General features: G+C 37.6%; 1 protein-coding gene across 3 annotated transcripts in view; it reads left to right on the top strand.

The window, feature by feature from the left end:
- STIL (STIL centriolar assembly protein) overlaps positions 1–25,113 on the top strand; it is a 72,571-nt gene that overhangs the window by 5,422 nt on the left and 42,036 nt on the right. For all 3 annotated transcript variants that reach the window (XM_049879226.1, XM_049879225.1, XM_049879224.1), the window contains exons 3-9: positions 6,236–6,340; positions 12,954–13,066; positions 13,379–13,566; positions 14,923–15,170; positions 17,617–17,700; positions 19,137–19,223; positions 23,822–23,972. In XM_049879226.1, the coding sequence (XP_049735183.1) occupies positions 6,236–6,340; positions 12,954–13,066; positions 13,379–13,566; positions 14,923–15,170; positions 17,617–17,700; positions 19,137–19,223; positions 23,822–23,972 (976 nt within the window). The remainder of the gene's footprint in view (positions 1–6,235; positions 6,341–12,953; positions 13,067–13,378; positions 13,567–14,922; positions 15,171–17,616; positions 17,701–19,136; positions 19,224–23,821; positions 23,973–25,113) is intronic.

Below are 25,113 nucleotides of genomic sequence, written 5' to 3'. Positions count from 1 at the left end.
ATTATCCACTTTTTTTTTAAGTGAGGTAACTGTGGCATAGATTAACCATTCCAAGTATATATGGTTGGTAAGTGGGATAACCAGGATTTAAACCTGACGACTTCTACTCTATACAGCCTGGGAAGTAAATCTGAAGTAGTGCAGGTTGAGCTTTAAAGGCACTGTGAACTACTGAAAGTGAAAAAGAAATAACTAACATTGAGCACTTATCATGAGCCAGGAATTATTCTAAGCCCCTTATATATATTGCCTCATTTAATATTCACTGTAACACTTCAAGGAGGTACTAACATTCCAGAGAAGTTAAGTAACTTGATCAAGGTCACAGCTAGCAAATTTGAAGCCAGTTTTTTTATCAGACTCAAGCAGTTGATTTCCATTTAGGCTCTTTGCTCTTAACTACTAAGTCATACTGCTTCTCATGGATAGGTAAATTTTAAATATATTAGACAGACAGGAAGGATATATTATTTACTAGCTTTGTGACCTTAAACCTGTTTTTAAATCTCAGACTGTGTCTTCACCTTTTAAAAAGGGGATTAGAAATCCTTCATATAGATATTACGAGCTCAAGTTAGGCAAGAGTTTGAAAGTACACAGCTAGGAGTGTGGGAAGCCAGTATTTGAACCAAGAACATAGTATATGATCAGTAAACTGGGGCTTATATTTTAGATGCGATGTTTCATCAGATGATACATGAAAGTAAGATCTAGAAAAAGGTATTTTTTTTTTTTTTTGATGCTTTAGGTGAAAGTTTATTGAGCAAGTTAGTTTCTCATTGAACAATTAATACGCAAATTGTTTTGTGACATTGGTTGCCAACTCTATTATGTATCAACACATTCTCTTTCCCCGCCTTTGATTCCCTGTTTCCATTTATCTAGTTTTCCTGTCCCTTCCTGCCTTCTCATCTTTGCTTTTGGGCTGCTGTGCCCATTTAGTCTTATATACGTGATTGAACTACGAAACATGTTCCTCGGGTGTGTTATTGTTTGCCCTATAGATCTGTCTAATCTTTGGCTGAAGGGTGAGCCTTCAAAATGACTTCAGTAATGAGTTAGAAGGGTGTCTGGGGGCCATTCTCTTGGGGTTTCTTGTGAATTTGAATTTTGTTCTATATTCTTCTCCCGTTCTGCCCAGGACCCTGTATTATGATCCCTGTTAGAGCAGTCAGTGTTGGTAGCCAGGCACCATCTTGTTATTCTGGGCTCAGTTTGGTGGAGGTTGTGGTAGTTGGTGTCCATTAGTCCTTTGGACTAATCTTTTCCTTGTGTCTTTGGTTTTCTTCATTCTCCTTTGCTGCAGCTGGGCTAGGACCAGTAGATGTAAGTGGCCACTGGCAGGCTTATACCCCGACAGTTTGTCAGTTTGTTGTACTGTGGGGTCTTGTGTGTTGCTGTGATACTGGAAGCTGTGCCACTGCTATTCAAATACCAGCAGGGTCACTCATGGTGGACAGATTTCAGCTGAGCTTCCAGACAAAGACAGACTAAGAAGAAGGACCCAGGGGTCTACTTCTGAAAAGAATTAGCCAGTGAAAACCTTATGAATAGCAGTAGAACATTGTCTGATATAATGCTGGAAGATGAACCCCTCAGGTTGGAAGGCACTTAGATATGACTGGGGAAGAGCTGCCTCCTCAAAGTAGAGTTGTTGACTTTAATGATGTGGATGGAGTCAAGCTTTGGGGACCTTCATTTGCTGATGTGGCACCATTCAAAATGAGAAGAAACAGCTGCAAACATCCATTAATAATTGGAACGTGAAATGTGCGCAGTATGAATCTAGGAAAATTAGAAATTGTCAAAAATGAAATGGAACTCATAAACATTGATAGCCTAGGTGTTAGTGAGCTGAAATGGATTGGTATTGACCATTTTGAATTGGACAACCATGTGGTCTACTATGCCAGGAATGACAACTTGAAAAGGAATAGTGTTGCATATATTGTCAAAAAGAACATTTCAAGATCTATCCTGAAGTACAACACTGTTGACAGTGATAGGATAATATCCATATGCCTACAAGAAGACCAGTTAGTACTATTATTCTAATTTACACACCAACCACTAAGGCCAAAAATGAAAAAATTGAAGATTTTTACCAGTTTCCTCAGTCTGAAGTTGATCAAACATGCAGTGTGGATGCATTGATAATTACTTGTGATTGGAATACAAAAGTTGGAAACAAGAAGGATCGGTAGTTGGAAAATATGGCCTTCGTGATAGAAATGATGCTGGAGATTGCATGGTAGAATTTTGCAAGACCAACGACTTCTTCACTGCAAATACCTTTTTTCACCAATGTAAGCGACAACTATACACATGGACCTCATGAGATGGAAACACAGGAATCAAATCGACTACATTTGTGAAAAGAGATGATGGAAAACCTCAGTGTCATCAGTCAGAACAAGGCCAGGGTTTGGTTGCGGAACAGACCATCAGTTACTCATGCAAGTTCAAGTTGAAACTGAAGAAAATTAGAACAAGTCAATGAGAGCCAAAGTGCAACCTTGAGTATATCCCACCTGAATTTAGAGACCATCTCAGGAATAGATTTCATTCGCTGAACACTAATAACTGAAGACCAGACAAGTTGTAGAATGACATCAAGGACATACATGAAGAAAGTAAGAGGTCATAAAAAGAAAGGAAACACCTAAATGGACATCAGAAGAGACTCTGAAACTTGCTCTTGAACGTCGAGCAGCTAAAGCAAAAGGAAGAAATGATGAAGTAAAAGAGCTGAACAGAAGATTTCAAAGGGTAGCTCCAGAAGACAAAGTATTACAATGACATGTGAGAAGACCTGGAGATAGAAAACCAAACGGGAAGAACATGCTCAGTATTTCTCTAGCCGAGAGAATGGAAGAAAAAATTCAAGCCTCAAGTGCAATAGTGAAAAATTCTACAGGAAAAATATTAAACAACACAGGAAGTGTCAAAATAAGATAGAAGGAATACACAGAGTCACTATACCTAGAAGAATTGATTGACAGTACAGGGTGGCGAGACTGTGTCTTACATACTTTGGACATGTTGTCGGGAGGGATCAGTCCCTGGAGAAGGACATCTTGCTTGGCAGAGTACAGGGTCAGCAGAAAAAAGGAAGACCCTCAGTGAGGTGGATTGACACAGTGGCTGCAACAATGTGCTCAAGCATAACAACGATTGTAAGGATGGTGCAGGACCGGGCAGTGTTTCGTTCTGTTGTGCATAGGGTCACTATGAGTGAGAACTGACTCGACGGCACCTAACAACAACAACAACAGCCATTTCAGGAGGTAGCATATGATTAAGAACAGATGGTACTGAAGGAAGAAGTTCAAGCTGCATGGAAGGCACTGGCAAAAAACAAGGCTCCAGGAATTGACGGAATACTAATTGAGATGTTTCAGCAAATGGATGCAGTGCTGGCAGTGCTCGCTCGCCTATGCCAAGAAGTTTGGAAGACTGCTACCTAGCCAACAAACTGGAAGAGATCCATATTTATGCCTGTCCCCAAGAAAAGTAATCCAACCGAATGCAGAAATTATCAAGCAATATCATTAATATCACACGCAAGTAAAATTTTGCTGAGAATCTTTCAGAAGCGGCTGTAGCAGTATATTGACATGGAGCTACCAGAAGTTCAGGCCGGATTTAGAAGAGGATGTGGAACCAGGGATATCATCGGTGATGTCAGATGGATCCTGGCTGAAAGCAGAGAATACCAGAGAGATACTTACCTGTGTTCTGTTGACTATGCAGAGGCATTCAACTGTGTGGATCATAACAAATTATGGATAACATTGTGAAGAATGGGAATTCCAGAACACTTCATTGTGCTCATGAGGAGCCTGTACATACATCAAGAGTCAATCATTTGAAGAGAAAAAGGGAATACTGTGTGGTTTAAAGTCAGGAAAGGTGTGCGTCAGGGTTGTATCATTTCACCATATCTATTCAATCTACAGGCTAAGCAAATAATCTGAGAAGCTGGCTTATATGAAGAAGAATGGGGCATCAGTATTGGAGGAAGACTCATTAACAACCTGCATTATGCAGATGAAACAACCTTATTTTCTGAAAGTGAAGAGGACTTCAAGCACTTATGAAGATCAAAGACCACAGCCTTCAGTACGGATTACACCTCGACATAAAGAAAAAAAAATTCCCACAACTGGACCAATAAGCAACATGATAAACAGAAAAGATTGAAGTCGTCAAGGATTTCATTTTACTTGGATGCATAATCCATACCCATGGAAACAGCAGTCAAGAAATCAAAGGACAGATTGCATTGGGCAATTCTGCTGCAGAAGTGTTGAAAAGCAAAAACATCGCCTTGAAGACTAAGGTAGTGTTTTAATCGCCACATACGCATGTGAAAGCTGGACTATGACTAAGGAAGACTGGAGAAGAATTGATGCCTTTAAATTATGGTGTTGGTGAAGAGTATTGAATGTACCATGGACTGGCAAAATAACTTCTTCTGTCTTGGAAGAAGTACAACCAGAATGCTCCTTAGAAGCAAGGATGGCAGAACTACTTCTTACATACTTTGGACGTGTTATCAGGAGGGATCAGTCCCTGGAGAAGGTCATCATGCTTGGTAAAGTAGAGGGTCAGCGAAAAAGAGGAAGACCCTTAACAAGATGGATTGACACAGTGGCTGCAACAATGGGCTCAAGCATAACGATTGTGAGGATGGCGCAGGACCGGGCAGTGTTTCGTTTTCTTGTACATAGAGTTACTATGAGACGGAACCGACTCAATGGCACCTAACAACAACAACAAAGGCTTTTAAGAACCCAGACACTACTCACCGCAGTCGGATATAGAATGTCTTCTTTATAAACTATGTTATGCCAGTTAAGCTAGATGTCCCTCGAGAGCATGGTCCCCAACCCTCAGCCCAGTAACTGGGTTCCTCAGTGAGTTTGGATATGTCTGTGAGCCTTCTATGACTTTGCCTTGGTCAAGTTGTGCTGACTTCCCCAGTATTAGAATAAGGTATTCTTAGTGCAGTATACGATGATCTTTCAGTTCAACTATTTAATGGCTTAGATAGATAGCTGCTGTTGAGTCAGCTCTGACTCTTGGCAACCCTGTGTACAACAGAATGAAATTTTACTCTGTCCTTCATCATCTTTATGATTGCTGACATGTTGGAGTCCATAGTTGGTGTTACTGTGTCAGTCCATCTCACTGAAGGTTTCTCTCACCTTCAGTGGCCCTCTACTTCACTGAACACAATGTCTTCCTCTAGTGATTGGTCCTTCCTGATGATGTCTCCAAAGCAAGCAAGTCAGACAGTGTTCAGTTGTGATCCATTAAGGTTTTCATTGGCTAATTTTTAAAAGATTGCTAGGCCTTTCTTCCTAGTCTTAGTCTGGAGACTCCGCTAAAACTTGTCTGCAATGGGTGACCCTGCTGATACTGAAATACCAGTGGGGTAGCATCCAGCATCACAGCAAAACACAAGCTACCACAGAATGACAAAACTGACAGATGGGGAGTGGGCGGGGGCTATCACTGCAAATGTATTGTTGTGGGCAGCTCACTGCCAGAGCTTTCTTGCTTTAATTACATGTGACATTAGGCTGTTTTTCTCCCCGTTCCTTTTCCATTGACTTTTTTGTGTGATTTTTTTCATGTTATTCTTTTATGTAAAATAAAACTTAATAATGATACCCTGTAAGATTTAACACTGAAATCTTGTTTTACACTGCCCGTAGAATCTTTGTTGAGGAATTGTTTTAATGTCCTTTTGATGCTTTGATAATTAAACTTGTGTGATAGAACCTAAGATACCAAGTTTGGAAATAATTAAAAATCCAGGAAGTTTTTGTGCTTTTCATAATTTTATTAGGTATCATCTAGCCAGTCAAGGAATTAGGATAGAAAGACAAATTTTAAATTTAAATGTAAATTCATGGTTTATACTCATTTTTCATGGATTTTATGTGATTGATACAAGAAAAAAAATTTTTTTTATAAAAGCTTGTGTGTATATAGAAAAAGGCAGAAAAGGGTATAGCCAAATTTTGAGTGCTTTTTCTCCTGGTAGTAGAATTATGAGTATTCTTCTCTTTTTTTCTTTTACTTTATAAATATTTTTCAACTCTTCTAAAATTATAAATATAACCTGATAAAGTCCCATCATTTAAAGATTGTTCATTGGTTCTTAGAAAATTTCTGTGAAGTTTGATTTTCCTTGTGCTTTGATTTTTAATTTTTTTTTTTAAAGGCTTCCCTCAAGGATGGTACCTTTCTACTTTCCTCCATCAAAATGTGCACTTTGGAACCAAACACCAATTGGAGATTTCAGCTACTTACATCTTAATTACTACAGGTATGTTTCTCTTTTCACATCAAACCAGTATAAGCAGGAATAAAATGAATGTGTAACAGATAAAATTACATACTATGATCAATTATTCATTTTTCTTTACTTTTCTATTTAGAAGAGCCTCTCAGACAAAATCGTACTTCTGCTTCCTCTTAAATCTGTTGCTAATTCTTTTGAGAAATAATATTAATTCACATTTAAAATATTCCACAAATCTAAAGTCTGAATATTGTAGGAATTCAGAAACAAAGAAATATGATAAAAACTGGATTTTTCAAAGATAGCATGATGTCTTTGTAGAACAATGAGAAGATTGAATTGATTTTGACTGGATACGCCATATTAGAAAGAATATAAAATATTGTGGCTAGGGCCAGGACCTTGAAAGAAAGACATAGAAGTTTAGACTTAAAGCAGCAGTAAGTAGAGCTCCATTGAGACTTTGTATATAAGAAAGTTACTTGTTAAAAGCAATTCTAAGGAGAGTGGATTATAGTGGGAAGAGCCTAGAGTCCACCTAGCTGTGAGATGGTTTTCCATAAGCAAAGCAACAAGGTTTTATGTCATAACGGCTTAAGGTGCTATCACTGGGGTCAGACTACCTAGAGGGTTAAATCTTGATTCTACCTCGTATTATTTATGTTACCTAGGTAAAGTGGCTAAGATTCAGTTTTCTTTTTTATAAAATGGGGATCAGAATACCTGTTTCATAACACTCTTGTAAGTATTAAATGAGACAGGCTCTGTGAAGCAGTTGGCATAGTGCCCAGAACTTAGAAAGCATTTGATAAGTGATATCGCTATGAGTCGGAATCGACTCGACGGCACTGGGTCTGGGTTACGTATTACAAGGATTTGGAGCCGGTGGTGCAATGGTTAAGAGCTCAGCTGCTAACCAAAGGGTCAGTAGTTCGAATCCACCAGCTGCTCCTTGGAAACCCTATGGGGCAGTTCTACTCTGTTCTATAGGGTCGCTGTGAGTTGCAATTGACTCTACAGCAATAGGTTTGGTTTTGGTATTACAAGGATTTAGAGCAGTGTAACAGTATTGAGATGAAGAGGGAAGAATGAAACAAGGCATTTTGAAGAAACAGTTTAGAGGATTTGATAATTGACTGAAATAGACGAACTGATGGAAAGATACAGGTTAGAAAGTACTTGTGTTTAGATCATTAGGTCGAGAAGAGTGATGTCGTTGACAAAAACAGGGAGATTCTTATGGAAGTTCAATTAGATGTGTGTTAGACCTGTTGATTCTTCATGTTATTTAACCTGTCTTTCATATTTTCTATTGCTGTCTTTCTGTGCTAAATCTTAAGTAATTTCTTTTGTTCTTTCACTGAATTTCTACTGTGTTTAATTGCTGTCTAACCTGTTTAGTTTTTTTAAATGTAAAGTATAAAAAAAAAGTATACTCTATATAAAATCATTTATTTTATATATATGTATGTGTATATATATATATGTGTGTGTATGTGTGTGTGTGTGTGTGTTGTTAGATGCCGTTGAGTCAGTTCCGACTCATAGTGACCCTATGCACAGCAGAAGGAAACACTGCCCGGTCCTCTGCCATCCTCACAATTGTTGCTGTGCTTGAGCCTATTGTTGCAGCCACAGTGTAAATCCATCTCGTTGAGGGTCTTCTTCTTTTCGCTGACCCTCTACCAAGCATGATGTCCTTCTCCAGGGACTGATCCCTTCTGATAACATGCCCAAAGTATGTGAGATGTAGTCTCTCCATCCTTGCTTCTAAGGAGCATTCTGGTTGTACTTCTTCCAAGACAGATTTGTTTGTTTTTTTGGCACTCTATTTTTTTTATGGGATATTCAGTATTCTTCACCGTCACCACAATTCAGAGGTGTCAATTCTCCTTGGGTCTTCCTTATTCGTTGTCCAGTTTTCGCATGCATATGAGGCAGTTGAAAACACTATGGGCACTGTAGTCCTCAAGGTGACATCTTTGCTTTTCAGCACTTGAAAGAGGTCTTTTGCGATAGATTTGCCCAATGCAATGTGTCTTTTGATTTTTTGACTGCAGCTTCGAAGGGTATTGATTGTGGATCCAAGTAAAATGAAATCCTTGTCAACCTTAGTCTTTTCTTCGTTCGTCATGACGTTGCTTATTGGTCCAGTTGTGAGGATTTTTGTTTTCTTTATGTTGACGTGCAATCCATACTGAAGCCTGTGGTCTTTGATCTTCATCAGGAAGTGCTTCAAGTCCTCTTCACTTTCAACAAATGAGGTTGTGTCATCTGTATAACGCAGGTTGTTAATGAGTCTTCCTCCAATCCTGATGCCCCGTTCTTCTTCACATGGTCTTTTTCTCAGATTATTTGCTCAGCATACAGATTGAATAGGTATAGTGAAATGATACAACCCTGATGCACACCCTTCCTGATTTTAAACCACACAGTAGCCTCTTGTTCTGTTCAAACGACTGCCTCTTGATCCATGTACGGATTCCTCCTGAGCACAATTGTTTCGGAATTCCCATTCTTTGCAATGTTATCCATGGTTTGTTATGATCCACACAGTCGAATGCCTTTCCATAGTCAATAAAACATAAGTAAACATCTTTCTGGTATCCTCTGCTTTCAGCCAGGATCCATCTGACATCAGCAATGGTATCCCTGGTTCTACATCCTCTTCTAAATCCAGCTTGAATTTCTGGCAGTTCTCTGTGGATATACTGCTGCAGCTGCTTTTGAATGATCTTCAAAATTTTGCTTGCTTAGGATATTAATGATATTGTTTAGTAATGTCCACATTCGGTTGGATCACCTTTCTTGGGAATAGGCATAAATGCAGATCTCTTCTAGTTGGTTGGTTGGGTAGCTGTCTTCCAAATTTCTTGGTATAGATAAGTGGGCACTTCCAGTGCAGCATCTGTTGAAACATCTCGATTGCTATCCTGTCAATTCCTGGGGCCTTGTTTTTCACCAGTGCTTTCCATGCGGCTTGGACTTCTTCCATCAGTACCATCAGTTCCTGATCGTATGTTACCTCCTGAAATGGTTGGACATTGATCAATTCTTCTAGGTATAGTGACTCTGTATATTCCTTCCATCTTCTTTTGATGCTTCTTGCGTCGTTTAGTATTTTCCCCATAGAATTCTTCAGTATTGGAACTTGAGTCTTTAATTTTTTCTCCCATTCTCTCAGCTTGAGAAATGCTGAGCGTGTTCTTTCCTTTTGGTTTTCTATCTCCAGGTCTTTGCACATGTCATCATAATACTTTACTTTGTCTTCTCCAGCCACCCTTTGAAATCTTCTGTTCAGCTCTTTTGCTTCATCATTTCTTACTTTTGCTTTAGATGCTTGATGTTCAAGAGCAAGTTTCAGAGTCTCTTCTGACATCCATTTAGGTCTTTTCTTTCTCTCTTGTCTTTTTAATGACCTCTTGCTTTCTTCATGTGTGGAGTCCTTGATGTCATTCCCAGACTTGTCTGGTCTTTGGTCATGAGTGTTCAGCACATCAAATCTGTTCTTCAGATGGTCTCTAAATTCAGGTGGGATATACTCAAGGTTGTACTTTGGCTCTCGTTGACTTGTTCTAATTTTCTTCACTTTCAACTTGAACTGGCATATGAGTAATTGATGGTCTGATCTGCAGTTGGCTCCTGGCCTTGTTCTGACTCATGATATTGAGCTTTTCCATTGTCTCTTTCCACAGACGTACTCTGTTTGATACCTGTGTTTCCATCTGCCATTTACTTTGGTGAAAAAAGGTATTTGCAACGAAGGAGTTGTTAGTTTTGTAAAATTCTATCATGTGATCTCTGGCAGCGTTTCTGTCACCAAGGTCGTATTTTCCAACTACCGATCTTTCCTTGTTACCGGTTTCCAAATTCCAATCACCAGTAATTAACAGTTCATCCTGATCGCATGTTCGATCAATTTTAGACCACAGAAGTTGGTAAAAATCTTCAATTTTTTAATCTTTGGCCTTAGTGGTTGTTGCGTAAGTTAGAATAATAGTCATATTAACTGGTCTTCCTTGTAGAGGTGTGGATATTATCCTATCACTGACAACAGTGTTGTACTTCAGGATAGATCTTGAAATGTTCTTTTTGACAATGAATGCAATACCATTCCTCTTCAGTTTGTCATTTCTGACATAGTAGACCTTAATGATTGTCCGATTCAAAATGACCAATGATTAGTCCGTTTCAGCTCACTAATGCCAAGGATATCAATCTTTATGCGTTCTGTTTCATCTTTGACGATTTCCCATTTTCCTCAGTTCATACTTTGTACATTTCAGGTTCTGATTGTTAATGGATGTTTGCATCTGTTTCTTCTCCTTCTGAATGGTGCCACATCAGCAAATGAAGGTCCCAAAAGTTTGACTCCATCTATGTCATTAAGGTTAACTCTGATATGAGGAGGAAGCTCTTCCCCAGTTGTATTTTGAGTGCTTTCCAACCTGAGGGGTTCATCTTCCAGCACTGTAGCAGACAGTGTTCCACCACTGTTCATAAGGTTTTCACTGAATGATTGTTTTCAGAAGCAGACTGTCAGGTCCTTCTTCCTAATGTCTCTTAGTCTGGAAGCTCAGCTGAAACCTGTCTGCCATGGGTGACCCTGCTGGTGTTTGAATACTGGTGGCATAGCTTCCAACATCACAGCAACACACAAGCCCCCAGAGTACGACAGAATGACAAATGTGTGGGGGATGTGTGTGTACATATTTACAGTTTATATAATAATAAACAGATCCCTTTTATCTTGACTCCAAATCTCTCATACCCTCTTGGGATGGGGGACAAGAATCCAAAGGTGAGCCCAGTTCTGTTTAGGAGGCCAAATGATGAGCTGAGTCTTTTGGACCTCAATCTAAAATCTGACAGGAATCGGGCAATGTTGTGTTCAGCCAAGTATCCTTCTGGTGTTCAGAACTCCAGTAAGTTCTATATGGTTCTTTTTCAAATTTGCCTGGTCTTTTTTTTTTTTTAATGTACATTTATTATCTTATATACCTGAACATCAGAAGTTTGAAATGGGTCTCCTGGGGCTAATATCAAGGTGCTGAGAGAGCTACATTCCTTCTGGAAGCTCTAGGGGAGTCTCTTTTATTGTCTTTTCCAGCTTTAAGAGCTTAGCTGCCTGCGTTCCTTAGCTTGTGGCCCCTTCCTCCATCTTCAAAACCAGCAGTGTAGCATCTTCACACCTCTCTCTGAGCCTCTGCTTCTGTCATCATATCTCCTTTTTCTTACTCTGACCCTTCGACTTCCCCCTCCCTTTTTTTTAAGTATTATCGTGGTGAAAATATATATAACAAAGCATTTGCCCATTTTTTACATGTACAATTCAGTGACATTGGTTATATTCATCATGATATACAACCATCACCAGTATTTGTTTCTAAATTATTCCATTAACAGAAACTCAGCACCACTTAAGCTAACCCCCCCCCCCCCCATTTTCCCATCCCGCCCTCCTCTGGTAACCACTAATAAACTTTAGTCGGTATACATTTGCCTTTTTTATGCACTTGTAATTATACAGCATTTGTCCTTTTGTGGTTGACTTATTTTACTCAGCATAATTTTTTTTTATGCTTTTTAAATTGTGAAATATTTCAAACACACGGAAAAATGTAGACAATAGTATAATAAACACTTGCATACCCCCCTTCTAGCTATGTTGTTCAGCAGTAACATCAGCATGTTTTCAAGATTCATCCATGTTGTTGCATGTATGGGAATTTCATCTCTCTCTATGGCAGAGTAGTATTCCATTATTTGATTTTGTTTATCAGTTCATCTATTGATGAACATTTTGGTTGTTTCTACCTTTTGGCTATTGTGAAAAGTGCTACAGTGAATATTGGTGTACAGGTATCTGTTTGAACCCCTGCTTTCAAGTCTCTTGGATATATACTTAGGAGTGAGAGTGCTGGGTTCTATGGTAATTTTGTAGTTTTTGAGGAATTGCCAAACTGTTTTCCCCCGGTCTTCTTCGATAGTATCTTGTTTCTTGCTCATATTTTAGATTCCTTCATTTATTTCTTTATATATTTTAATCATATTTTACCTTCTGCATTCAATAATGCCGTAGACAATATGTAAATATATGGATATGGCTGTGTTCTAACAAAACTTTATTTACAAAAACGGGAGGCTCGTTTCGTAATTTGCGAATCCCTGCTCTTGTTCATAAAGTTAAGCAAGTGTCTAGAGAAAAACTATAGCTTAAATGCCTGCTTAATGCCACTCCGATTTCTCGACACTTCTCCCTCTCCATCCGTGGGATTTCTCGATGGTAACCTTTCTGTAGATTTTTTAAGATATATTTTAAAAATGTATATATTTTAGGCCGTGTTTCATGGCAGGAAGGTTTTTTAGGATATCTAAACCCAACCCAAACCCTTGCTATCAAGTCAATTTCGACTCTTAGTGACCCTATAGGACAGAGTGGAACTGACCCATAGGATTTCCAAGGCTGTAAGTCTTTACAGAAGCAGACTGCCACATCTTTCTCCCACAGAGCAGCTGCTCCATTTGAACTGCTGTCTTTTGGGTTAGCAGCCAAATACTTAAACACTGTGCCAACCAGAGCTCCCTTAACATATCAGATCCAACATACTCATCAGTGACTTTTGTTCTCTTTTAGAAACCTAAAGCTTGTGGTGGCTGAAAAGACCATCCGACTTGCCTATCGTCATGCTAAGCAGAATAAAAAAAACTTGCAATGCCTTTTACTTGGTTCTCTCACTGTGGATGAAGGTAGTATACATAAAAAAATGGTTTGTATGATTATAATAGAATTTTTTCAGCAAACAATTATAATATACTTTGCTGGTTTTTTTTTTTTTTTTTTTCCTGTATACCAAGGAAATGAAGTCGAGTAAAACTTGACACTCCCCGTCACAGAATTTGCAGTCTAGTCAGGTAGAAGAATATATATGCAAGTGATTTTTTAAAATAAGAGTTGGGTGTACTATTAGTGTGGCCAAAGTGCTTTGCTACAATGTCGCTTTGCTTGATTGATCTCACATTTTCGATTAGCGTGCAATATAATATCTACTTATTCTTTAGATGAAGAAGGTGTGACGTTGACTATAGATCGCTTTGATCCTGGTCGAGAAGTACCTGAACATTTAGAAAGAACCCCAACAGCTTCTCTTCCTGGGGACTTTTTGATTCCATGTAAAGTTGATACTGAAGGACTTTGTTCAAGAGAAATGGTAGTTCACAAAGCAGATGACTTCAGTTCAGCTTTTAAGGTGAGATCTACTCAATAACGTCATTATTCTTAATGAAACATGTCAATCAAACTATGTATAAAGCCTGTTGTTTTCAAGTCGATTCTGACTCATAGTGACCCTATAGGACAGAGTAGAACTGCCCCATAGGGTTTCCAAGGAGCTCCTGGTGGATTCGAACTGCTGACCATAGCTGAGAAGTATTCATAGTAATATGATTTAATTATTATGGACCTAAAATTCAATTAATTGTTTCTGAGGGTAGACATGCTAGGTAGGTGATATAGGTAGCATTCCAGAAGAGGAAACAGTATAAGCAAGATAGGAAGGAGGAAAGATGTGCTCAGGGTGACAATAAGTGTATAGTGCTTTGCTGGATTTGTGGGTGTTGAGACTGGAGTAAAAGTTTGGCCAGATTATGGACGACCTTGCATGGATGTATAGTGTCATTGGAAGTTTCTGAAAAGAAGAAATACTATCAAAGCATGAATGGTTTATCTGATAGGGCAGGCAGACTGAAGTCAGACCCCTTAGGCCACTGCAGTAGCCAGGTAGAACAAGCAATCACAGAGAAGGAACTAACTTGACAGTAGGGGTACAGAGAAGCGATCAGAGAAGAATGGACTTTAGATTCTCTGATAGTGAACCTGTTGCTTTATGTGCATTTCCTCCCAGATAACAAATATTTATTATGTGTAACATTCTTCCATAAGAATTTGAAGTGCTGCTAGACATCCCGGCTGAAAATGTGTGATAATGCTTGAGGCAGTAAATTTTATTTGCTTTGAAATAATTATATATATAACCTTTTTGGTTACAGGGAAGAAATAAGGGGATTGAAATGTTACAAATCAGAATTCATTTAATTTTTGTGAGTTCAAGGTACACATTATTGTTAGTTGCCATTGAGTTGGCACTGACTCATGACAAACTCATGTACAAAAGAATGAATCATTGCCTGGTAGTGCACCATCTTCACGATCGCTGGTATGCTTGAGTCCATTGTTGGTGGCCGCTAAGTATTTTGAATGCCTTCCAACCTAGGGAGCTCATCTTCCAGGACTATACAGGACAATACTCTGTTGCGATCCGTAGCGTTTTCATTGGCTAATTTTCAGAAGTAGATATCCAGTTTTCTTACTAGTCTGTCTTAGTGTGGAAGTGCTGCTGAAGCCTGTTCACCAGGGGTGATCCTGTTGGTATTTGAAATACCAGTGACATAGCTTCCAGTGTCATGGCACACTGGACCCTCTACAGTGTGATAAACTTAAAGCTGGGTGGTGGACATATACATACATACTGTATAAGACAAAAAACTGTAGAAGATATGGGCACGCTTCAGAGTTTTAAAATAATTGTACATTATCAATTCCTCAGGCACTGCAGTACCATGTATGTAGCAAAGATTCCTTGGACTGTGGTAAGCTGCTTTCCCTAAGAGCTCATATAACTTCCAGGGAGAGTCTGGACAACGTGGATTTTGGCTTTGACTGGGCAGCAGTGACTCTAGCAAATACCTTTAAATGCATACCTGTGAAGCCCATCCCCATAATTCCAACAGCCTTGGCAAGAAACCTGAGCAGTAATCTGAGTATTTCTCAAGTTCAAGGGACCTATAAACATGGGTAAGTGGAACATATATTAATCCAAAGCTTTAAATGTTGGTTGCCATAGTATATTTTCAGGATACCTATATAACATTTTTTTTTTTTTTTATATAACATGAAATAATTGTACAGTCACTTTACATGCTGGAGATCTGTGGTAGCATGGTAAATAAGGAAAGTAAAAAGCGAAGTTAATTTTTGCTGAATATGGAATTTCTTTCTAAGACATGTACCTACTACCCCCAAAAAAATTGGTGGGAAAATTATATTAAAATTGCTTATATTTCATGACTTGAAAACATAAGGAGAAATTATCCATATCTTTTTACCCTTTATATGTTGCCTAGATTTGATCCCTTTTCTGTTTGCATTACTATAACCTAACTAACTATGAACCTAAGAGAGGCTGGAGAATTTATTTATATTATGGAGTTTTGTGAATAATGAGCATGGTAGATAGAGAAAGGAGATAATTAAATAAAAATTTGCAGAACTCTTGCTTACCCAATTGTTAGCTACTTGAGGGTGGAGTTTCCTCACGTAGCTAAAGCAGTGTCCTCTCCTGCTTCCTGTTAATACTCTTAGGTTTTTTAGGAAACACGAGCCAAAATGCATGCTTTCTAATCCTCAGATGGGCTGCTTCCCTGAAACCTCATCTGCTTTCTTTGCCTATTGTCTACTGAACTAGTTTAGAGGATATAGGCACTCTTCTGCCCTAAAATCTGACCAGAGGCAGCCCTAAGCAGTTCACTTCTGGCTTCCTTTACCATCGACTCCACCCTAGTTCCTGTTAGGTCTCTAGAGCAAAGATGCTTGTTACACTACATTCAACTCCAAATCTTATCCTCTAAAAATGCCTCTTTAAGAGAGGGTGAGAAAAAGAAAGGACTTTGTTTTCTTCAGAGGGTTCCTGGAATAGCAAGGAAGGTCCCATTTTGAGTCTCAGATGCTGACCAGAGCCTTTCTGTTTGGAGTGCTGCAAAGGAAAAAATGTTGGTATATTCCAAAATAATGGATATAGTTTGTGGCCAAAATATGTTAGAATTAAATGGGACATTTATTTCTCTTGGAATAGTAAAGTACTTCCCAACTGGGACATGAAAATTTTTGGTGTAATTAAGCAGAAAGTAATTTTTTCTTGGTACCAGTGCCTACCTGTAAGTGAAGCATGAATCTACCTTTCTGTTAATTATCTATCCTTGGCATACTGGCAGTAACCCAGACCATTCAGTATTCTATCCGGTCTTCTATGTGCCTTGCCCCTTCCTACCTAGATTTGTCTTTTGAGTTTGTGACATTTGCTCTTGCCCCTGACCACAGTCACTTACTCACTCTAACACTTATTATGCTCCATTGTGGGCTTGGTATTGTGTTAGGCACTAGAAATAAATAAATTTAAAAACAAACAAACATACTTAACTGTCTGTTAACTATACTAACGTGTGAACATGATGTGCTGTCATGGAGCTTATCTACAGTGCAGGAAACTCATGAAGGTATATCCAAGCTGCCTGGGTAAATCATGGAGAGCCTGAGCTGACTCTTTTAAAGAGTAGGTATTTATCAGGTGGGCAAAGCACAGGGAGGGCTTTCAAAGCAGGTGTGTCATTGTTAATACATAAACCTCCTGCCAGCTCAGGCTTAATCTTATTACATGGCCTGATAAATTCATTATCGTTGTGTTTTAGGGTTATTATAGCAGTGAAATATATCCTCAGTGGTACTGTCAAGATGTTATATCACTAATGTGTTGTTTTTATTTTTGTGTTTTAAAGCCATAGCAATAAAATTGGCTCTCAACAATTCTACTGCAATTTTTCTTCATATATTTGAAATTTACTGCCAATAATAAATACAGTAACAAAGTATAAATGTGATATAATACATTTTAGGGAAGAGTGAGCTTTTGGGTTCTATCATGATGGTTCCAAATTTCTTTGATAGTTAGTGATTGAAGGGACATACTCTTTGAAAAGTTGAAGATTACCTGAAGTAAGTCAGCTTCCTTCAGTGAGAAGTCACATCTGTTGCAGCCTTCTCAAGTCACCTGGCTGTTTGAACACTTCTAGTAAAGGGGAGTTCATTTCTCCCAGGGAAACCTATTTGGTTCAGAAAATGTCTGCTTTGATTTTAATACTTTGCATTAAAGTTAGTTATGTTAGTACTTTCAGAGGAAAACTTTTTTTTTTAAGTTGTTTAATTCTCAATGACCATTTTAGTAGATAGATAGATAGATGTTTCAGGATAGTAAACCACTTTAATCTCCTTCTCTCACCAGAGTCTTTCTAACTTTGAAGTATTTTCTCTGTTCACGCACGTGTGTGTGTCTGAGTGCGACAGTGTCCATTTGAGCCCTCTCTCTTACCTAAAATTTGCTTCTTCAGCGCTTAGACAATCTCTTTTAGGTAAGAAGTACATAATGTGATACTTTCAATTATTTTTTACAAGAATGTCTTCTATTTAGATATCTTACCATGGATGAAACACGCAAATTGTTGCTTTTGCTGGAATCCGATCCCAAGGTTTATTCCTTACCATTAGTGGGAATGTAAGTTTTGCATTATTTATGGAAATCTTTTCAGTTAAATATGTATTAAAATATGTATAACAAGCATATAAATGAATTATACTATAAATATATAATTAATATTTAGATCACCTTAAGGCCAGTTCTTTAATGTTCTTATTTTAATAGTAGAATAATCTAAAAAACAAGATTTTGCTCAATTTTAAAAGAACTACAATATTTAAGAGATAAAAATTGAAGCCTTCTGGTTGACGTTGAAGCCTTAGAGCCCTGTTCCTTCAACCTTCTTTCTACCCCCTGCCCTTGAGGCACCTTGATAAACTCTAGGGCTCAGAATAAAATTCACTGCTAGGCTGTTTTGCAGAAATTCCATTTAGTGTTCGTGGCTTTTTCTTTATAAGTAATGGCTAATGACATTTAGACAAATTACTTAGAAATTTATATTCTTTCAGTATTTATTGAGTGCTTACAAAATGCACTGTGATGTTTGATATTATGTTAGGTTTTAAAACTTTTTCTCAAGGAGTTTGTAGTCAAAGCAAGCAGATTGTCAAGTCGATTCTGACTCAGCGAAGTATGTTATTAACTTAAAGGAGCAGTATAGACCTGAGCACTATTAGCATTTATGAGAGAGGAATATTAGTCATGCAGACTTGAGCTGGACCTTTAAGGGTTTGGATGGTAGAAAGGAGGGTTGATGGGAAAGGGTGTCTATGTGAGCAAATGGTATGTGCAGAGTTAAAAGATGAGAATGCACAAATGTTCTGTAGACCATGAAGTCCACTTACAGTCCATTTGTTTTGGTCCCCATATTGGCTATGGGTTATTGATGCCTGGGTGAATATTCATTAAGAGTCTGTGCTTCAGGCTACTTATATAAGTTAGGTAGCGCAATTGGTTAAGCTATTAGCTGCTGACCAAAAGGTTGGCGGTTCGACCCCACTAAGTGGATCCATGGGAGAAAGACCTGGCAATCTGTTTCCTTAAAGATTATAGCCAAGAAAGCCCTGTGAAGCAGTTCTACTCTGTCACACGAGGCCGCTATGAGTCAGAGTCACTTTGACGGTACCTAACAACAACAGCACATGAATTGCAGCATTTAATTCTCTGAACTGTATAAAATAGTTTTATGCAGAAAAATTCATTACCCCTAACTCAGCCCATTCTCTTTAGTCCAGGTAAATTTATTCTAGCCTCCTGCTTTTATATTTGTTTCCTATTTTTCTCTCACACATTTCAAGTGAAGGAGAACAGAAAGAAGATAAATAGTATTTATTTTCTCCTTCTAATAATCATCATGATCTCATATTTATAGATTTCTTGTTTATGAAACCTTTTAATGTTTTGCTGGTGAATGCCAAGGATCTGCCATATTACTTTGAGAAGAACATAATCTAAAGCATATTAAGTATTAATTTGTGAATGGTTATAGTTTTGAATTTTTATTTTTCTTTTAGTTGGCTGTCTGGGATTATTCATATCTATAGTCCTCAGGTATGGGCTTGTTGCCTACGATATGTGTTCAGTTCTTCTATTCAAGAAAGGCAAGTGATATTTTATTCCATATATTTTATTTTGCTCTTTTCATCCATTTATGTTTTACTGGTTTCATTTAAAATTAGTGCAGTGTCTTAACTTTCTGTAATACTTATGAGCCAGGAGAACAAACTCATTAAGAAAAATGAATCTTTTATTAAATGGGAATAAAACCAGACAGTAAAGATGAGGTTGCACCATACCTGCAAATATGAAGAAATTCACTTGTCTAACCACAGAATTATAACACAGAAGATACGCTTTTTAGAGGTGGAAAAAACGATGATCATCTATGCCAGTGTCGTAGTTACCTAATGCTGACGTAATATAAATACCGCCTGTGGGCTGCTTTAAAGAACAGATATATTTTTTCACCATTCTGGAGGCTGAAAGTCCAAATCAGAGCTATGTTGACTCCTTCCTTGTCTGTAGCCAGGACCATCCTTGGTTCCATGGTGATTGATCCTCAAATGACATCTGTGTTTCCACATGTGTTAGTGCCTCTGTGTCTCATCTGCTCTTTTTAAACCTCAGAAGTGATTAGATTTAGAGTCCATCCTACTCTGGAATGGCCTAATTAACATAACAAAGGAAACCCTATTTCTAAACAGGATTACAGCACAGGTATAGAGGTTTGGATTCCAGCACATAGTTGGGGCGGGGGAAGGGCACTCAATTTAATCCACAATATTTAGCATTCTATTTTATAAATAAGGAGACTAATTTTCAGTGACATAACTGCAATTGAGTTTAAATTTGTTACCCTGCAAGTGCTTTATCAGGTTATACAACGCTGCTACTAGTACACTAAGAGACGTTTGAAAAGAGATGTTTAGTTTTCATCCTGAAACTAAAGCATAAGCATTGGAACTAGTAGTTAAACTATTACTAACCTCAACTTCACATTTAACTGATACTTTGTAAGTTGTTGGGTTACCACTGTTTGCCCCTTATTGTCTTCAACTATTAATTGAGAATTTCAAGGTACCTTTCTGCCCATCTTAGGTAGCTATAATAGACTTTTTAAAAAAATGCTTTTTATTGAAAGGCAATGCAAGTGCATGGTAGTAAATCAGACATACGTAAAGATAAAAAAATAAAACAATAAAAATAAGCCTCTCTTCCACTATACTCCCCAGACCCTATTCCTAGGGGCAATAACTTTTAAATACTATCTTGTGTTTCCTTCCTGGAATATTCAGTGCATAGACAAGTATCACCCTCCCTCAGCCTGTAAAAAAATATGGTCACAAATGGGAGCATACCATTCTTCCTTTTCTATATGTTGCTTTTTTTTCTCTATAGCAATATATTTTTGGAGATCATTGTACAGATTTATTACACATTTTTTACAACTGTATAGTATACAATATATGCTATATTTTTTATACAGGTACTTTTGCTCTTATAGTACTGGATTGAACATTGTGTACATATAACTTTGTGTATTTCTGCTAGTATATTTGTATTAGATTCCTAAAACTGTTCGTTCAGGGTCAAAAGTTGTGTAATTTACCTTTTTGGTAGATACTGTCAAGTTGCCCTCCAAAAAGACTGTATCCTATCCTATTGCTGTTGAGTTGATTCCAACCCCTAGTGACCCTATAGGGCAGAGTAGAACTGTCCCATAGGGTTTTCGAGACTGTGATGTTACGAAAACAGACTGCCATGTCCTCCCGCAGCCAGTGCTTAACCACTGCACCATCAGGGCTCCTTGCAAAAAGACTGTACAAATTTATAATTCTTCCCACAGTATATGAGATTACCTGTTTTCTCTATCCTCTCACTGACATTGTGTTTATTCATTCAGCAAATATTAATTGCACACTTACTATGTACCAAGCACTGTTCACAATACTGGGGGTAAGCAGTATGCAAGATAAAGACCCTATAGAGACAGACAGTAAATAGAGCAAATAAGTAAAATAGTATTTTAGAAAGTGATGGCTGCTATAGAGAAAAATTAAGCAGGGCAGGTTGAAGTCATGTGTCTGGATGGTAGCTGCAGATGAAGAGCTGTAATTTTAAATATGATGGTCAGAGAGGCAAAGACTTGAGATGAGGGAGTAAGCCATGTGTCTGGCTAGGGCAGTGTTCGAGTCAGAGGATACATTAAGTGCAAAGGCCCTGTGTGGAAGCTAACCTGGCATCTTTAGGGAACAGCAAAAACAACAGTGTAGCTGGAGAGGAGTGAGGAAAGGGGAGAAGTAGTAGGAGATGAACTCAGAGAGGTAATGGGATGGCCATTATTAAACTTTTGATCTCTGCAAATCTGATTGGTATGAATTGAATTGTGTCCCCCCAAATAGTGTGTCAAATGGGTAGGCCATGTTTCCCAGTATTGTGTGATGTCCCACCATTTTGTCACCTGATATGATTTTCCTATGTGTTGTAAATCCTGCCTCTGCCTCTGTGATGTTAATGACACAAAGTTAAAAGCAGTTATGTTAATGAGGCAAGACCCAATCTACAAGAACTGGTTGTGTCTTAAGTCAATTTCTTGAGATATAAAAGAGAGAAGCAAGCAGAGAAACACAGTACCTCCTACCACCAAGAATGTAAAACCAGGAGACGAGCGCGTCCTTTGGACCTGAGGTTCCTGCTCTGAGAAGCTCTTAGAACACAGGAAGGTTGATGACAAGGACCTTCCTCCAGAACCGCCAGAGACAGAAAGCTTTTGCCTAGAGCTGGCACCATGAATTTGGACTTCTAGCCTCCAAAATAGGAGCCCTGATGGCAAAGTGTTGACGAGTTCAGGCTGCTAACCAAAAGGCTGGCAGTTTGAATCCACTAGCTGCTCCTTGGAAACCCACGGGGCAGTTCTACAATGTCCTGTAGGGTTGCTATGAGTCGGAATCCACTCCAGAGCATACAACAACCGTAGCCTTCCAGAAGTGTGAGAGAATGAACTTCAGTTTGTTAAAGCCACCCACTGGTGGCATTTCTGTTATAGCAGCACTAGATAACCAAGATAAGTAAAAAATGCCTTTTCCCATGTTTTATAACTCATCTTTTGGGAACTGCCTATTTGTTTTTTTTTTTTTTTTTCCTGTTTTTCTCTTTGTGGATTTTTTTTTTTTTTTTTTACTGCTTTGTAAATGTGCTTCCTTTCTGTGTGTGTATTTTTTTTATATATGATAAACTTTGGTTTTCATATGTGTTGCAGATTTTTTCCCCTAGATTGTCATTTCAGATAGCTTTGATTAATGATATTTTTCCCAAACAGACTTTTTTTTTCCTTTTTGGTTCCTTTTTTTATTCTATATCTTGCTTAGAATGAATTTTCCCATTCCAGGAACATTTATTGAAATAAAAATCTCTTGCTTTCTTCAAATGCTTTTATAGTTCTGCTTTTTACATTTTATTTCCACTTTGCAAGAAAATTAGTTTTATTTTCAGTAAAGCAAATGTTCATTTTTGATCTAGTATGATTGTGTAGTATTTTAGTACAGTTAAGTTTTATTTTCAATTACTGATCTTGCTTTAACTTCTTATGGACAGTAAATGTTCAGTATGATTAATTTTGAAGAATTCTTTGTTACCCTGGGTTCAGTCTGAAGCATTAGGCAATTTCTCTGATGCCAGAACTCTTAATTAGTAGTACTGCCAGTCCTTTCAAGGGAGGATTGAATGAGAGAGGAGTTAGCACTGCTTAGCACAGCTCAGGTTGGTGTTTTACAGCGTTCTGAGCAGTGGTCTTATCTGACCCCAGAGAAAGGAATTGAGAAAAGAAACTGCTGGACAACTTTGTACTTTCTTAGAGTTCTGACATTTTTCTTCCCAACCTCCACTGCTTGGTTTTGTTGGTGCTATAACATATCCCTGGGTTATTTTTCATTCAGCCTTTTACAGTATAGAGACAATTACTGAAAATATTTTAAAGTAATATTCTAAGGACTTTGATGACTTTGTAAGTATCTATTGAATTATTTAATGAATAATAAAATTAATGTTCATTTTATTAGTGTTTATAATAGTACAATATTATGTAGTTTCATCATTTTTAGAAGTTTAGGTGAATCAATTATGACACATCTATAAAATATTGGATAGTTGCTTAAAAGAATAAGGAGGCATAGTATAGAATAGTGACATGGAGAGGCAAGATATATTGTCAAATGAAAAATTGAAAGTGCAAAATTGTATATAGTATGACCCTGTTTTTGTTAAATTATATAAAATGTTTTTATATGCCTAGGGAAAATCTCTGGAAGTATGTATACTAAGTTGGAGTGTAGGCTGGGGTGGTTTTTTTTTCTGTTTTATACATTCCTGTTTTGTCTGAAGATTTTACAAGGAGTATGCAGTCTGTGGGGCAGCGGTGGGGTAGTGGTTAACAGCTTGGCTGCTAACCAAAAGGTCAACAGTTTGAATCCACCAGCCGCTCGACAGCAACGGGTTTGGTTTTGGTTATGCATTCTATAGTAAAAATATATTTTAAAAATGAATGACATTAAAAGGTAGCATAAATTCGGTTCTCAATTTCCTTTAAAAAATTGGACTGTTTAGTCAATCCATTAACTAGATTAGGAGACTCACATGAAATTCTTTGAGTATACTCTTATTATCTTCAGTAAATTTTAATTAAATGGAAATTTTTCTTCAGGGTGTTTTCAGAATCTGGAAGTTTCATCATAGTTCTCTATTCTGTGACACATAAGGAGCCTGAGTTTTATGAATGCCTCCCTTGTGGTGGTGGAATTACCGACCTTCAATTTCAGTTATTAACCAGCAAGGAAACATTACATCTTTTCAAAGTAAGTCATTTGATTACCTAGTACATTAATAAGCATTTTGGGTTATACTTTCGCAGATTAAACGCAATGGTTTTTACCCTTTAATATACTAATTCAAACAGTTAGACTTTATTTATAGTCAGTCTTAATGAATACTAACTTTATTTATTTATTGTTAATTTTGTTCAGTAAATCTTAGACCATATTTCCAGAACCAAATTAGAGGGTGAGAAGTTATCCACAGAATAACTTGCCTGTGTTTTTCTACAACCTTTGAAGAATGAATCAATAATTTATATATTGTATCATTTTATGATGTTGACAGTTAATTTTATGATATCTTACTGTTTTCTTTGCCCTGTTATTTTTAAAACATAGGTAGCAAATATTTTTTCATACTTAAAGGTCAATGTTTATATAAAATAATCCTAGGAATCAGAATAGAGTGTTGATATATCATATCTGGAGCCCTGGTGGCACAATGGTTAAGAGCTTGACTGCTAACCAAAAGGTCAGCAGTTCAAATCTACCAGCCTCTCCTTGGAAACCATATGGGGCAGTTCTACTCTGTCCTATAGGGTCACTATAAGTCAGAATCAACTCAAAGGGAATGGGTACGATGTGGGTATATTGTATCTAATCAAATACATAGAAACGCATCTAGGTGATATTATAGAGCCCTGGTGGTGCACTGGTTAAGTGTTCGGCTGCTAAAAAGGTCAACAGTTCGAATCCACCATCCTCTCCTTGGAAACCCTATGAAGCAGTTCTTCCCTCTCCTGTAGGGTTATTATGAGCTGGAATCTACTGGACAGCAATGGTATGGGATATAATAGCAAAAGTACATTTTTGAGACTCTAGGTGCCATTATGTAAAAACATTCAGAGACCACTTTTCAGTGAAGTTATTGATTGTCCTAGGTCTCAGGCGAATAATAAAAATACATTCTGTTTTTTATTACAAAAATATTTTATGCTTCTAAATAACCGTGTGTTTCCATCAAATCTGTTCTGTGCCTTCCTTGAGTTCATTTAATCTGTTCATGAATCAAATTGTTAGTATTTTAGTTACAAATGTAATCAACTTAAATAAAATCTAATAATTTAATTGTTTTAAGGATATATATCACTTATTCTTTAAATGGTATATTCCATTTATAACT

Source organism: Elephas maximus, chromosome 3 (assembly GCF_024166365.1).
Source record: "Elephas maximus indicus isolate mEleMax1 chromosome 3, mEleMax1 primary haplotype, whole genome shotgun sequence".
In the NCBI taxonomy this organism is placed as follows: domain Eukaryota; kingdom Metazoa; phylum Chordata; class Mammalia; order Proboscidea; family Elephantidae; genus Elephas; species Elephas maximus.
The sequence above is the reverse complement of the archived record's forward strand: the minus strand, read 5'-3'. Positions and strand labels throughout refer to the sequence as shown.